General features: G+C 40.8%; 1 protein-coding gene across 4 annotated transcripts in view; it reads left to right on the forward strand.

Moving 5' to 3' along the window:
* LOC103390799 (transcription factor COE1) overlaps positions 1–14408 on the forward strand; it is a 68994-nt gene that overhangs the window by 8518 nt on the left and 46068 nt on the right. For all 4 annotated transcript variants that reach the window (XM_025063009.1, XM_008326826.3, XM_008326827.3 and 1 more), the window contains 4 exons: positions 7141–7297; positions 8779–8842; positions 10389–10444; positions 12833–12906. In XM_025063009.1, coding sequence (XP_024918777.1) covers positions 7141–7297; positions 8779–8842; positions 10389–10444; positions 12833–12906 — 351 coding nt within the window. The remainder of the gene's footprint in view (positions 1–7140; positions 7298–8778; positions 8843–10388; positions 10445–12832; positions 12907–14408) is intronic.

Consider the following 14408-nt stretch of genomic DNA (forward strand, 5'->3'; position numbering starts at 1 on the left):
ATTTTAAAGACAGACATTATTGCCTCTTAAAATTGATTTATGTATAAATACAATCATTATACAAATATATATAAATATAAGTATGTATGTATGTGTACATATGTGTGTGTATATATACATATGCAGTATATGATGTGTAGGCACATATTTGTTGTGTATTAGTGTGTTGTTGTCAGGTGGTATGTTAGCATTGTGGTGCTATAATTAAAAGCTGAGCACAGTGGGGTGTTTTTGTTGAGTTTCAGCAGGGTATGACAGTGGTGTGTGTGTGACTGAGGTGTGTTAGTGTTTTGTTGTGTGGTGTGTTAGCATCGTGGTGTTGTCATTTTGGATGATGTGTTCAGTAAGCCGGATGTGTTAGCTTGGCCACTGTGTTAGCGATAGTTTGGAGTTCTTTGTTAGCACGATGCGCTTGCCAGGTATCTGTGTGTTAGCATGGTGTGATAGAACAAGAAGTTGGTATTACTAGGGTGTGTATTAGTTAGGTGTGTGTGTGTGTGTGTGTGTGCACCTCTGTTAATGTGATGCGTTTCTTGTGGTGTTCGTCAGCTGTAAACCTGGTAGATTTGTCTGGTATGCGTATTGATATTCAGTAGTACATTTGTTCTTTCCGTTTGTCGTTATTCCAGTGTGTTGGCATTACTAATTTGTGGTTCAAGTGTGGTTGTGTGTGTGCGTATCTGCGGCAGCCCACAGTAAATCCCTGTAAAGACACAAGAAACGTATCAATAACAAGCTTCATCACCAGTTCCACGTCCTGTTCTGTCGAACTCTAAATCTAAAAATGCAAATTCCAAAGGCATTTACAGAAAAAAGTCTTGGCTGCTGCAGTGAACAGCAGTCTGTGATAGGTGGTCTATGACCTCTAGGTGGTCCACAGAGGCAATGCGGGGGTGGGGGGTGGTTGTAAAAAATTGGATTGAATTTTTTTACTATTTTAGATTAAACAAATATTGGTGTAGATGATTTGAAACACTTCATCAAATACAATAACACACGTACATTTATCAACAGCACCATGAAACACATGACAATGTTATACACTACATGAAGTAGGGGGTCAGAGCTTGATCAGTCGGGGTCTTTGTCCTGACGAAATATTGAAGGCCCCTGCTTCAGGCAAGAACCTGGTACTTGTGATGGTCGCTATTTATTTGGAGGGGAGGCTGTGGGGGGTTCAGTATAGTTGGTGTAGGATGTTTGTGTGGGGGGGCTGGGTGGGCATTCTCCTCAGCAGACAGAGACAGATGTGTGTGGCGCTTCAGTGATGAATCAAAGATGAGGGACTTTTTCTCAGAGGCAGTTACTCAGTGGTGGCAGAGATGATGGAGAGGTCAGCAGAGGCCTCCACTCCTCACCTCCTCTTCATTCTAAACATCTTATCTTTCACTCCTGGGTGAAGAAGAAGAAGAAGAAGAAAAAAAAAATTGCACTTCCCGTGCCTGCATTTGTCAACACCTCTCCTCCTTCCTCTCCCTCCCCCCCCGCCTCACGTACACACACAATTAAACTCCTGAATGCCACCGCAGCCGCCTCCTTTAGAACCTGTTAGATCGTTAAACAGATGCTGCTTCAGCCTCGTTACTGTAAATTCTGCTCGACAGACCACGCACGCCTCCTCGTCCTCATGGTGGTGGCGGCGGTGAAGTACATACGTGTAAATAAACCTCAGGCACTTGAACGCAGTGTTTCTTTGTGACGCCGCGGCCTCTGCTGAAAAACGGGCTGCTCTGCTAATCAGGAGCAGCGACGCAGGAAGAACAGGCCTCAAACGATTAACCCAAGAGAGCAGCTCTGTGTGTGTGTGTGTGTGTGTGTGTGTGTGTGTGTGTGACAAAGAAAGAAATGTTTTTGTGCGTAAAACAGCTGACTAAAGCAAACACGCAGATGTAGGTGCGAGTGCGACTTCCACTTGAAATCCAATATAAATCATCAAACAGCAGGGAAAAGCTCAGATTTACAACACCCTGAACGCAACACACAGTCCAAAGTCAATAAATAAAAGAAACGTCGCTGTTTGTTTGTTTTTATTTCTCTTTTTTCTAAATAGTCATTTTCTTCATAAATCAAGTATAAATAAAGGAATTCCCTCCTGTTGTTAGTGGAGGAAAATGTGACACCAGGATTTATAGAGGCCCTGACTGCACCTGATAAAATAAGTTGCAATAAAAAGACATTTCTTATTTCATTAAATTCCCAATTTTGTTTGAATACAGACGTGTAAGCTTTGAAAACATCGCAGTACATTTGTACATGAAGATTAAACGTTTGGTTAAAAAGAACAATTTTAAAATTCGTTTCCACAGCTTTCTCATAAGACTTTAAATGTAACACATAACTGGTACTAAATAAACATTATTAAAATTTTAAAAAAAGTTCAATAAATAATACATTTTTTTATCTAATATATTATTAAATATATATAAATTTAAAATAATTCAGTAATAAAATCCTGAATCTAGGAATAATTGGAAGTGAATAATCATTTGACTTAATCTTTGTTTGTGTCGTCATTAAAAAAGCAGTTTATCTGACCTTTGTTTGGTGGTGCGTAATTAATTCATACTTCACTAATGCACAGTATGTTTGTCAAATTGAAGATGAATTAGTACTGTTGTGAATCTTAACCTCTTTAATAGTGTGTAATCAGATTACTTAATTACTTGTAATTTGATTACCTGTGTTTAGACTTGTGTCACCAGGATTTTAGATTATTTTACATATGTACAGCAGTGTTTAATTAGGCAACGTGTTTATTGGAGTGTAATCAGATTATTTGAAGTGTTTTGGCTCTTTGTAATCAGATTACTTGACTCGGGTTTAGTGGTGCGTGTAGGAGCTGATGCTGCTGGTCCGAGTCGCGAGAACTGTAAGGACACATCTGCTTTTTCACATATTGAGCGGCTCACACTAGACACACACACAGAAACTGTGTGTGTGTGTGTGTGATCTCATGGTAATTGCAGCATGACAGCAGCAGCAGTAGCGTTCCAGCGCTGATCCTCTGTTTCCTGCAGCCTCTCTGTCTAATTACCAATGACACACACTATTAACGTGTGCAAATGGAAATCAGTCAGCGACCATTTTTTTTCCCTCTGAAGTCTGCGTTGCCAAAATCATAACCACGGCAGACAAAAGCCTCCCACAAGAAATTAATTTCCCCGGTCATTCACAAAAAGCCATGACTGAGTGATGTTTTTATGACACTGTGAAGCTCGGAGACGGTGTGGAATGTCATTATTGTTTATTTTCTGATCGGTGGTTTTTGGTTGGTTTAGCAGAAGAGGGATTCATTGATGGTGATGTGGTGAGAGAGTGTGTGTAATTGTATTTATGAGGCCTTGTCATGGTTCCCCCCCCTCTCTCCCCTTAATGCTCATGTGCAAAACTGCCACCGCACCGTCGTCCGTACTGTTTTTATTACACCCTGCGCCAAGTGCTAACAGCTGAAGACGAGTGGCTGCAACTACAATTAGCATCTTAGAAATAATAATCATGCTAACGAGCAGAAGAGCATTGTGGGTAATTGGGATAATGGAGTGGATTAGTGGTAGAAATGAAGCTGCCGATGATGAACAGGTGCCAACATTTTAATTTTCTCTCTGACTCGGGTTTAACACAACTTGACGTCGGTGTAAAAAGTGACTGGTTCTCTTAAAGTTGTGTGACGTTTAATTTCTGTCGTTTGAAATTGAATAGAAGTTAATAAATAAATACCTAATGCTAATGAGTTACTGACATCACTGTGATGTGTGACCTCATTTCTCTAATTTATACACTACATTTTCTCATTTTTATACCAAACTCATTAGGGAGAATAAAATTCATCTTTATTGAAATATTAGAACCGTGTGTGTCGACTGATGCTCTGGGTGGCAGGTTTCTGTCACTAAAGTGAGTGAAACTAACCATAACCATAAAAACACATTTCTGGCTCACAGATGGAAGTAGCAGTGGATCAGTGAATCCTGTTAGCCATAACAAAATGTTTATTTTTCTCCATAGACCTTGGTTTTGGGAAAGTAGTTTAATGCACTTTTTTTTTTTGGTTGGTTTAATTTGAACTGTTTGTTTAGGAACACAATTACGGATTTAAAAAACCAAAAACCAAAATGATTTAAGTAAACACATAAGTATAACTGTGGTTAATCTGTCAAATATTGATAACGTTTTAATATTTGTATAGCTGTGTTCGTGACAACATTTTTGGAATCATAGTATGATAGTTAATAATTAACTTATATAAAGACAATAATATAAATATATACACGTGTGAGCGTCTTTGTGTAAGTTAGCTTCTTTTCTCTTGTCAAATTTCCCTCACAGACTCATTAACTTCTGTCCACATGTGCTGATGCCGAAGCCTCATTAATATTTTTCTTCTCTCCTTTTCATTTGACAGGTTCTGACATGTTTTAATACAATTAATTATCACTTTAGGTTTCATCACTTAAACAAGGTCGAAAATTAACAAAGCACACTTGAAAACTTAGCTAACGATATAACCGCACGGACAGTTTTTGTTTGTCTGAGTCAAATGCTGTTTTCTTCTTCTCTGCATTTGTTCACTGAGGTTAGTGTTGGAACAACAGTGGTGAGAAGTTGTGCAGCTCACAGTTGAATTGTCTGCCCACATTTTAAAAACAAAACCCAGCCAGTTTAACAGATGTGTCTAAAGCAGGAGTAGTTACTGCATCGTCCTTATGTTAGTTTGTTTTTGCCGTTGGCATGCAAGCTGCTACAGAACTTTCAGTTCATAACAAGCAGCGGGATTATCTTAGCTGAGCATCAGAGAAGACTATTTGAAGTTATACAAACAAAAACTATTTTTGGTGTAGTAGAACACAATTACAGCATTATTTGAGGTAGGATTAGTGGTGAGTAGTTTTCAAGTTGGCCGTGTATGTGTCCAAATGTGGCATCAGGTTAACGTTTTGTTGCTCGAGGTGTACAGTGTAATAGAACAGTGGAGCTCTGTGCTGTAGTTAGCTGTCCAGCCACGGGCAGAGGACAGTTATTGGTTCAAAAATGTCAGTCCTAAGATTAACTTCTCATACCTAGGAAGGGATTAGTTTTTACAAACCTAATGGATAACTTGTTCTGGCACCTCCTGCAGGGGAATGCGGAGGGTTACATCTGTAAACAGACACGGAGAGTTGTTGTATACTCCTTCAAAGATTGTGAATAGAATTTACTTCGACGTGGATTCAAACTCACAGTTCCTAGAGGAAGTCACCTCGCTCCCAGCCAGAAAACCTCAACGCGTCCAGGGGGAAAAAACTCTCACAAACATCCGCCGAATATTTTTACATCAATCTCGTTTTTGTTTCCTAAAACGCTTGGTGATCAATATAATGGCAGTGACTCAGAAAAATGTTTATTCATCCTCAGGGTTGGTTTTTGGAAAGTTGCCCGTTATCTCTCTCTCTCTCTAACTCTCTAACTCTCTCCCTCTCTTACACTGTTTTCCCCAGACGGCACATTAAAACAGCCGTGACCTTTCTGCTCCCCATTACTGATTCTTAATGCCTCATTTGTAGCCCGCTTTGTTTAAAAGACCGCTCTAACGCTCACAGCGCTGGACCGAGTGAGTGTGTTGGTGAAGCCCATGGTGTGGAGAAGAGAAACGTAGGCAACGGATCTGGATTTACTGTTTAGTTTGAGGCCCAACAAACACCACCAGAAAATATAAAATATTTTCAAAAAGCAACATAAATTATTCCTTAAACCAGAACTTTTCTGTCAGAAAAAACCTCCTCGACAACACAGTGATTAAATTAGATCTGTGTATCTGAACTACAGATCATATGTAAGACATGGATGTAGAGGCCTGTCTACTGTGAGGCCTAGCTTATAATAATGTCCATGAATAGTGACTTTACTGAGTAGAAATAATTTGAAAAATTCTAACATTAGATAAAGCCTGAGTATAATAATCCAATATACGGATTCAGATTACAGTTGCTAATCCCAGTGGCCCACTACAAAACAAGTGATAGATTTGTAAATTACCTTCCTAATCGAAGGAAAATAGACAGTAAAGCTAAATGCCACATGTGGTTTATAGCTACAGTACCTTGAATCTCCGATGGTTGGTCGAAGGAACGCAGGCGTAGGACGACATAGAATACAATTTGACAGATTAGGACAGTAAAGAATTCTGATTAAAATCACGTTCATTCTTACTTTTCATGCTCTTTTATTGAAGCCAAGTTGATCAATTCACACCAACTGGATGTTTTTTCCCCCCGTTTTTTATTGCATTCATGTGTCATCTAAAAAACTATGGATCTACTGAGGTCTCTGAAATCGCCTGCAGCTTCTCTGAGTTTATTGACATATTTAATGGAAATGCTACTTTCTTAAATGCACGAGATAAAAAGTATAGTATTTATATTGAGTATTTGGATTCTTTCTGTCTTTTACCAAATCCAGAACTTTGTACAAATTCCTGAAGCTTCAGAGTTTTTTGTTTTGTTTCACCTACTTGTTTGTTCTGCCCATTAATAGACACAATATTTTGGAGAAAACCTTCTAAACCTACAAACACATTTTAAAGTCTGTATAAAATAACAGTCTTCCTTTCTTTTCCTTCTCTCTCCCTCTCTCTGGGGTATTGGGCTCCGTCTCTGTGGTTTTCATAGCTTTATGTTAAAGGTCACGCATATATAGATAAGGGAGACACACACACGCACACAGTGACACACACACACAACGGCACACACACACTGTTCTGTTCTGTTTTCCGTCTGTTATCACCTCTGAATTTCTCCTGGTGATGTCAGTGTCTGTTAGGAAACAGGAAGTGTCTCACAGTCTGTCTGTCAATGCTTTAGTATGTGAGGTCATCTGACTCACTGTGTGTGTGTGTGTGTGTGTGTGATCCAAAAAACATTATCTTTTGATATCACATAAATAAATATAAAAAATAATAGATAATAGCCCAGCTTTTATTAACTGCCTTAATTCATGTCGACTGATGATAAAACTTCATCACAGAAAAGTTTAACACGAGCGTGTTCTGTAAATCTTTTTTAGATAACTTTAAATTAATTTTAATATTTGAGATTTTGAAATTTAAATGATTGTTTTATTGCTTAAGGTGACGATGGAACCTTTGTTTGTGTGCCTGTGTTTCAGTGGGGTCGGTTTGGCCCGAGCACACTTTGAAAAGCAGCCACCCTCCAACCTGAGGAAGTCCAACTTCTTCCACTTTGTACTGGCCCTGTATGACCGTCAAGGCCAACCAGTGGAGATTGAGAGGACGTCGTACGTGGACTTTGTGGAGAAGGACAAGGTGACACATAAACACACGCCCAAACACAAGCTCAACTTTATAAGACTGATTAAAGAGACATTTCTGGTTGTGATTTTATCAGTGGAATCAGTAGACAGTAAGTCTTCACATCAGTTTTCTCACAGACCATAAACAGCAGCTTTTCAAGCAGCTGCTTTAGAGCATGTCCTTAGGCAAGGTCAACCCCCGACACAGGTACACCCCAAGATACCATTTTTATTTTGAAAACAAAATTAGTAATTTATTAAAACTAAATTTTGGTCCATTTGAATCAACTTTTCTGAGATTGTTATCATCGTATAATTGGTTTTACATTTGGCCAAATGTAACCATTTTTGACAAATGTTTTTGTGAAGTGGCACCATTTTGTTTAACTCTTAGTCAGTTTGCATTATTTTTTATGTTTCAGCCACAATGTTCTGTCATGCACAGTAGTCAGAGTACTTCCTGCTGCTAGCCTGGGATCCTGCTATATGGAGGATGAAGCTCTAAAAGCAAAGAATCCTTTTTTATAGGGTCTTTCAGATAGTACTGTGCCACTAGAGTGCACTCTACCAAAGTCCAGCAGGAAATCATGTTTGATTCTTTGCTGTCTCCATCCAATGAGCTCAAAGGTGTGTGTTTTTTTGTGGCTAAAGAGGTTAAAATCTTTTTTTGGGATTTGCCTCCATCACACTAACTCACAGCACGAAGCAGCAGTGGAACACCTGCTCTTTTGTCCTTGCAAAAATAAAATTGAAGGTTTTATCCACTGACTTTGGTTGTGGGAGAATGAGTTGAAACAGTGCTGTGAAGTCAGGCTCCATAAACTGGAGCTGTCCTGGAAGACCTTCACTTTAGATCTAGCCTTAGACGGAGGAACATATTCAAGGATTGGGTTTTTGTTTTTCATTTGAATATGAATATTACTACTAATGATAGTTAGACCCAGGCAGGTTTGTTCTGTGATCAGCTGCCAGTTGGCACCAACTCCTCCCCTATCCTCCCACTCACTCTCACCTCACCTCTGCTTTGACCTCCAGTCTCTCGCCCTGACACACACACACACACACACACACACACACACACACACACTGGGACTTAGCCAACACTCCCAGGCTCAGTTGGCACTGGGCGAGCGACCAAAAGAGGCTGAAAGGAGGTGAAGTGGAGGCAGGGCATTAAATAAAAGGGAATAAAAGAAAATATTGACATATAAAATAAATAAAGAAGGATGAGGAAGAGAACAGATGTTCCAGCTGTGTATGACCAATAAGGTCAAGATAAAAAACCCAATGTTGCTGAAATAAAATTAAAATGTTACACTTTTAATCAGAAGAAATGATGATGCTCTAGGTCTGAGAACTGCTAATACAGAAGTAGTCGATTATCACTGATTGCGGAACGATGTCCGTGTTGTAATCATTATGATAAGGAGGATTTTCTGATCCTCGTCCTTCCTGTTTGCGCGTCTTACACATCTTTGTGTCTTTGTGTGACAGGAATACAACGGTGAGAAGACAAACAATGGAATTCACTACAGGCTGCAGCTGCTGTACAGCAATGGTGAGAACACACCTGTGTGAACCCCTTTACTGTCTGAAGCCAATGTCAAAATCTTTTATTTTGTTTTATTGTTTTACTTACTTACTTTCAATAGGATCAAAATGTAAAAATCTAAACCATGGCAAGAATTAAAATGTGCAGATAATGATTTGTCTCAGTTCCCATTAATGTAAACATTTAGTTACAAAAAACCTAAATATTTTGTGCCTTAACAGTTAACACATGGCTACAATGTTCAATTTTATTATTTTCATGGATTTATGTGAAAGCATATAACATGAAAACACTTTCCTAAATTATTGTTTTTTAAATGGAATATTAGTGTAACAAGTGTATCATATGGACAGCGTCCTTTTGTTTTAACCAACCAACATTTTTAATTACAAACATATTGTCCTGCCACAAATCTCACATTAATGAATCATTTATCAGGAATTTCTCCAACTATAATTTGAAGATGTCTCCGAGCTTCTCTATGGATTCAGCTCCCACACAAACCTGAAAGTTTATGACTTTGAAGCAGTCTGGTCTGTATGGAGGAAGGTTAGTAGAGATATAGGCTGAACATTGTCCCTTTACGCCCTATTAGCTTCTTGACCATGTCCTTTGCTGCCCATAGAAGATATGGGAGGAAAGTGAAAACTCTTCACAACTAAGAAACTCTGGTCTCAACCACCAGCAGTTTTATTTAAAGGCCGCCGTCAAACAAAAAACATCATTAGGTTTTTCCCTTTAGGAAGAAGGAAGGAAAGAGAAACATCTGGAATACACTGTGTTATGTGTTGGTGGAGGATCTGGCTCTGACGGCGCACACGGCCCATCACTGTGAAGCCTTCACTGTCTTGATGAAGTGGGACATAAAACAACGTTTTCTTTCTCGGGATCATAAATCTCTCTAATATGGGCCAGTGGTGGCAGCGGTGGATTAGCGTCGTATGGCCGTAATTGACCTCATCTGCAGTGGGGACGGATAGTCGCCATTTAGAGTGTGACTGCTGTGCTCCGAGAGCCAGAGTAAGGCGTGAATCATGTCAATTAGGAAGTGCAGGAAGCTGCGAGCAAACGGCCCGAAAAACAAGACACATGGAAAGCAATTAGAGCCATGCCGCCGCTAACAGGTGTTCCCTGCTATTTTCCTGCTCCGCCACACGCCGCGTCTGTGCTCAGACGTAGCGCTAATAAACCGCAAGTCTGATTAATGTTTCATTTGTCTGAGAATCAGAATGCTCGTTATCCAGCAGAAAGACAGGGGGCAGCGCGGAGACGAATATAAATAATAAAGAGGTCTGTAGCTAATGTTTGTTTAGGCCCAGGAAGGAGGAGAAGGAGGAGGAGGAGGAGGAGGAAAAGTAGGAGGAGTAGGAGAGAGAGGAGGTACTGGAGGGACCTCAGCTATATAAACATAAATACACAACAAACAAGGAAATGAACCGTGACATCATTTTTTTCACTAATGATAATTACGGACAGCTGACATCATCAAATTAGCATAAGACGCTAATGTGCACGTCTGTGTCTCACTCATGTGCTGTTGATTCTTTTCCAGGCATCAGGACGGAACAAGATCTTTACATCCGACTGATCGACTCCATGACCAAACAGGTGAGAAAACTGCAACAACGAAACCCAACCCTAAAAAACGATGTAAACTATTACATGTCATGTGGTAAATAAGTCTGAACTTTAAGGATCACAGGAAGGTGAGTGTCAACCTGGATCAAAACCTGGAAAGTTTGGTCCGTGGTCCTAAACCCGCCTAATTAGTGCGTCATGTGGGTTAGTTTGACAGATGTAACCCAAATCCTCATAAAGGTTTGCTTTTACAGAGGGATATTTGTTGGATTTCGCAGAATTTCTCAAAAAACAATGCGGAACACACACTGGAAACTTTCTTCCTTCCTTCCTCTCTGCATCTTTTCCTTCTTTTCTCTCTTTATTTTTCTGTCATCTTTCTCTTTTCAACCCATTCCTCGTTCACCATATCTGGATCTTCATCCTTCCTTCTTCTGTCTGTCATACTTTTTTCATCTGTTATTTTCTCCTTTGTTTCCTAAATCTTTTCTTCCCTACTAGGTTCCTTTGTTTTTCATTCAGTCCTTTATTTCTTGCCATTCTCTACATCTCCCCCTCTTCTTCTTCCGTTCGTTAACTTTTTTCCTTGTTCCTGAGGTTTACTTCCCCCCCTCACTTCTTTCTTCCTCTCACCTCTCCTCTACAGTCTTTCTGTCCTCACCCTCCCATCGTTTCCCCTTTTTGCTCTTGTTCCACGCCTCTGTGTTGGATTTCAGAAGTGTGAATGTTGCGGTGCCAGGAACAATTGCAGTTTATTTCCAGTCTGTAGTGTGGTTAGGTCGATGTAGAGGAGTCAGGACTTAAACTGGAGCTGCTGCAGTCTGGGCCGCAGCTTAGGTAACGGCTGATCCACTGCATGAGAACATGGAGTTAAACATATGTGACGCTGGGCCTCAGACAGGAAACTTTAACTGTTTGATTAACTGAAGACCTCACCCTCCTGTCATCATCTCACCACCTCCGTCCCTGTCACCTCCTCTCCTCCTCCGCCTCCTCACACGCTGGTCTTCCCTGTCGGCATGTCAGCGATCGATGCAGCGAGCGTCTCTGCACACAGAAACAGATCAATGGCCTCTAATGTGGCGCAGCGACGGCGGCACACTGGAGACAAGGATGCTGACCCACACGCACACTCTCTCTCTCTCTCTCTCTCTCTCTCACACACACGCACACACACACAGTGTCACACCTGACAGCAGGTTGACTGAAAGGCCCCACAGATCAATAAAAGCTCACAGAGGGACAGTTACGGGCTGCGACCACAGGAGTCTGTGACTGCACCTGACCGCCACATGGAGCACTGTAGCCTCTGACACACACAAAGTCAAAAACACACACACGCACACACACAACCTCACGCAGTCAGATACACTCACACACAGACGTACACACAAGGGATTGATGCATGAGGAATAATGATGTTTAAATATCGACCACCAAAGATACGCACAGGAGGGCCCCTGCATGTGTGTGTGTGTGGTTGGGTGTACATGCGTGTGTGTGTGTGTGTGTGTGTGTTTAGCAATCCACATCCCTCCTGGTCAAACTGGAGCATTTTCATCCTCTAGGATCAGAATCAATAATGCAGAAGTGGTCGTTATCCTAAAAGTATTGTCCCCCAGGGCTGTGTGTCTGTGTCTGTGTGTGTCTGTGTGTGTCTGTGTGTGTGTGCGTCTCTGTCACATAGCAGGGTGGAGGTCTGTTTTGACTATAAAGGTGGATGAGGTAGTGGTAGGTCATGGCAGAAAAAGACAGGGGAGGAGAAGGGGGGAGGACGAACACGTGCACTGACTGGAGTTCATTTACAACCACTGGGATATTACACTCACACTCACATACACACACACACCCACACACACACACACACACACATACACACACACCTCTCCCTTCTCTCAGCGGTCATCCGTCATCCGGACTCTGACATGACAGCTCAGTAGGGGTGAGGGTAGGAGGACAGGGGAGAGAAGTTGGGGGGTGCTCATCCTGGGGTGCCGCCCGCCATCTGGCAGGGAATTCTGGGAAAGACAGAGGAGGCTGGGACCACTGAGGGGGGTGGGGGGAGTAGGTCTCGGGCTGTCAGAGTAAGCTGCCATTTTGTACAGTAATGAAGAAGTGTGTGCGCACGCCCCTGTGTTATTATTATGTATTGACACACTTGTTTCATGTCTCGTTACATACATAGATGAGTGAATAAAAGTAGTTCACACGTACTGTAAAGGATGCAGCGTCAGTATCAGCCAGTCTCTCCCTCAACCAGTTCCTGTCCAATCTTCTTATAGTTTGGAATCAAAAATGGAAGCAAAGGTTGAATAATTTTGTCATCTACATTTTAGTCAAGAGTTGTTGTTTCCTGTGTCCATGTCTTGCTGTGTCCTGCTGTGTGACATGTCTCTGTTTTTGTTTCATTCCAAACAGCCAATCCTGTATGAAGGTCAGGACAAGAATCCAGAGATGTGTCGTGTCCTTCTCACCCACGAGATCATGTGCAGGTAAACATCTCGAAAACCATATGTTTGAATTTCAGATGTTAAAATCATGGCCGTGGATTTAATCAACACTGGTGTGAAAACAACAGTGACGTAGTGTCCACTCTCCGGTGACTTCCTTTAAATAAGGAGAAACGGGATTTAACTGACTTCTGGACTTGCTGTAAAATATCCACATACCCAGAATGCAGTTCAGGAATCTGGGAAAAAGAGAACCGCTTTTCAGTTGATTCTGCTATTATTTATTAGCAGCAGCAGCAGCAGCAGCAGCAGCAGCAGTAGTGTTGCACTGGGGTCACACGTGTTTGTACATAGAAATGGAACCGTTGATCTTTTGTTGTTAGAGTCAATTGAAACCTTTATTTAAGTTTAAACAAAGCCGAGTTATTTTCTGCTCAGTGTTTACAGAAGTTTCTGATCCATTACTACAAACACACCACCACATCTGTTTATGTGTGTGTAGGTGTGTGCGTGTGAGCGCATGTGAGTGTGTGTGTGAAACGCAGCTGTTGGTTCGTCGTTCATCACACCAATCAACACGTTGGCTGGTCCTGTGTCTGCTGTCATCTGAGAGTTAATGGTTTTACTGGTACAGAGAGAGGAGTGATAAAAATAGACAACAAACAAACACACACACACACACACTCTCTCAAAAGCACAGATTGAAGGTGTAGTCGAATCTTGAGTCACTGATATTTTCTTAACCTCTTGGTTGAGAAAACCACATGAAACCTAAAACTACAGCCTTAACATGGCTTATTGTATTTAACGGTTACGTTTCTGGTTTAGTTTCCAGTACTTTGTGTCCATCACCATTTATAGAACATCAAATTGTTGATTAGTTGTTCGAAGCTAGAACTCAGTAAACTACTGTGACTAAATGTTTGAGGCCATAACACACACAGTATAAAACACTATCAAATACATCAATTTTGACCAATGTCACTTTAAAAAAAAAATTCAGTCCATCACTGGTATCAGTTTACCGTGTATTCTCCACAACTGTCGTCCGTAGCAGAAGCAGAACGACCTACAGTAGCAGTAGTTGTTCAGTGTTTTACCAGTGTAATCATAAAATAACACCATGGCCACAAGGGGTGAAATAAATCTCCAAACACTGACACAGATAATGGTAATAAAAATGACTGTAGAAATGGGATTCATATGAAGCCAGCGTGTTACATTTTTATTAATGTGGACAAATGTGTAGGAGTAGATAATGTAATGTATCATCTCAGTCCTTTTTGAATGGCGTGGTTTAACATTCCCATACAACTCTAAGATACATGTGTTCATATGTATATGTGTGGGTTGGTGTGTATTTATATATATCAGGTTTTATGGATAAAAAAGTACATTTGCATTTTGCATTTTTTTGCGTATTCAATTTTAAATTAAAAAAAGAGACAGGTCTTAGAAGCCGTGTTGCTAGCCAGTGCTAACTGTCTAAAAGAAAGTTGTTTTTTTATCTGTTCAGGTTCTGTTAATCAGTGGTGTAGCTGTTT

Source organism: Cynoglossus semilaevis, chromosome 15 (genome assembly GCF_000523025.1).
Source record: "Cynoglossus semilaevis isolate Cse_v1.0 chromosome 15, Cse_v1.0, whole genome shotgun sequence".
NCBI lineage: Eukaryota > Metazoa > Chordata > Actinopteri > Pleuronectiformes > Cynoglossidae > Cynoglossus > Cynoglossus semilaevis.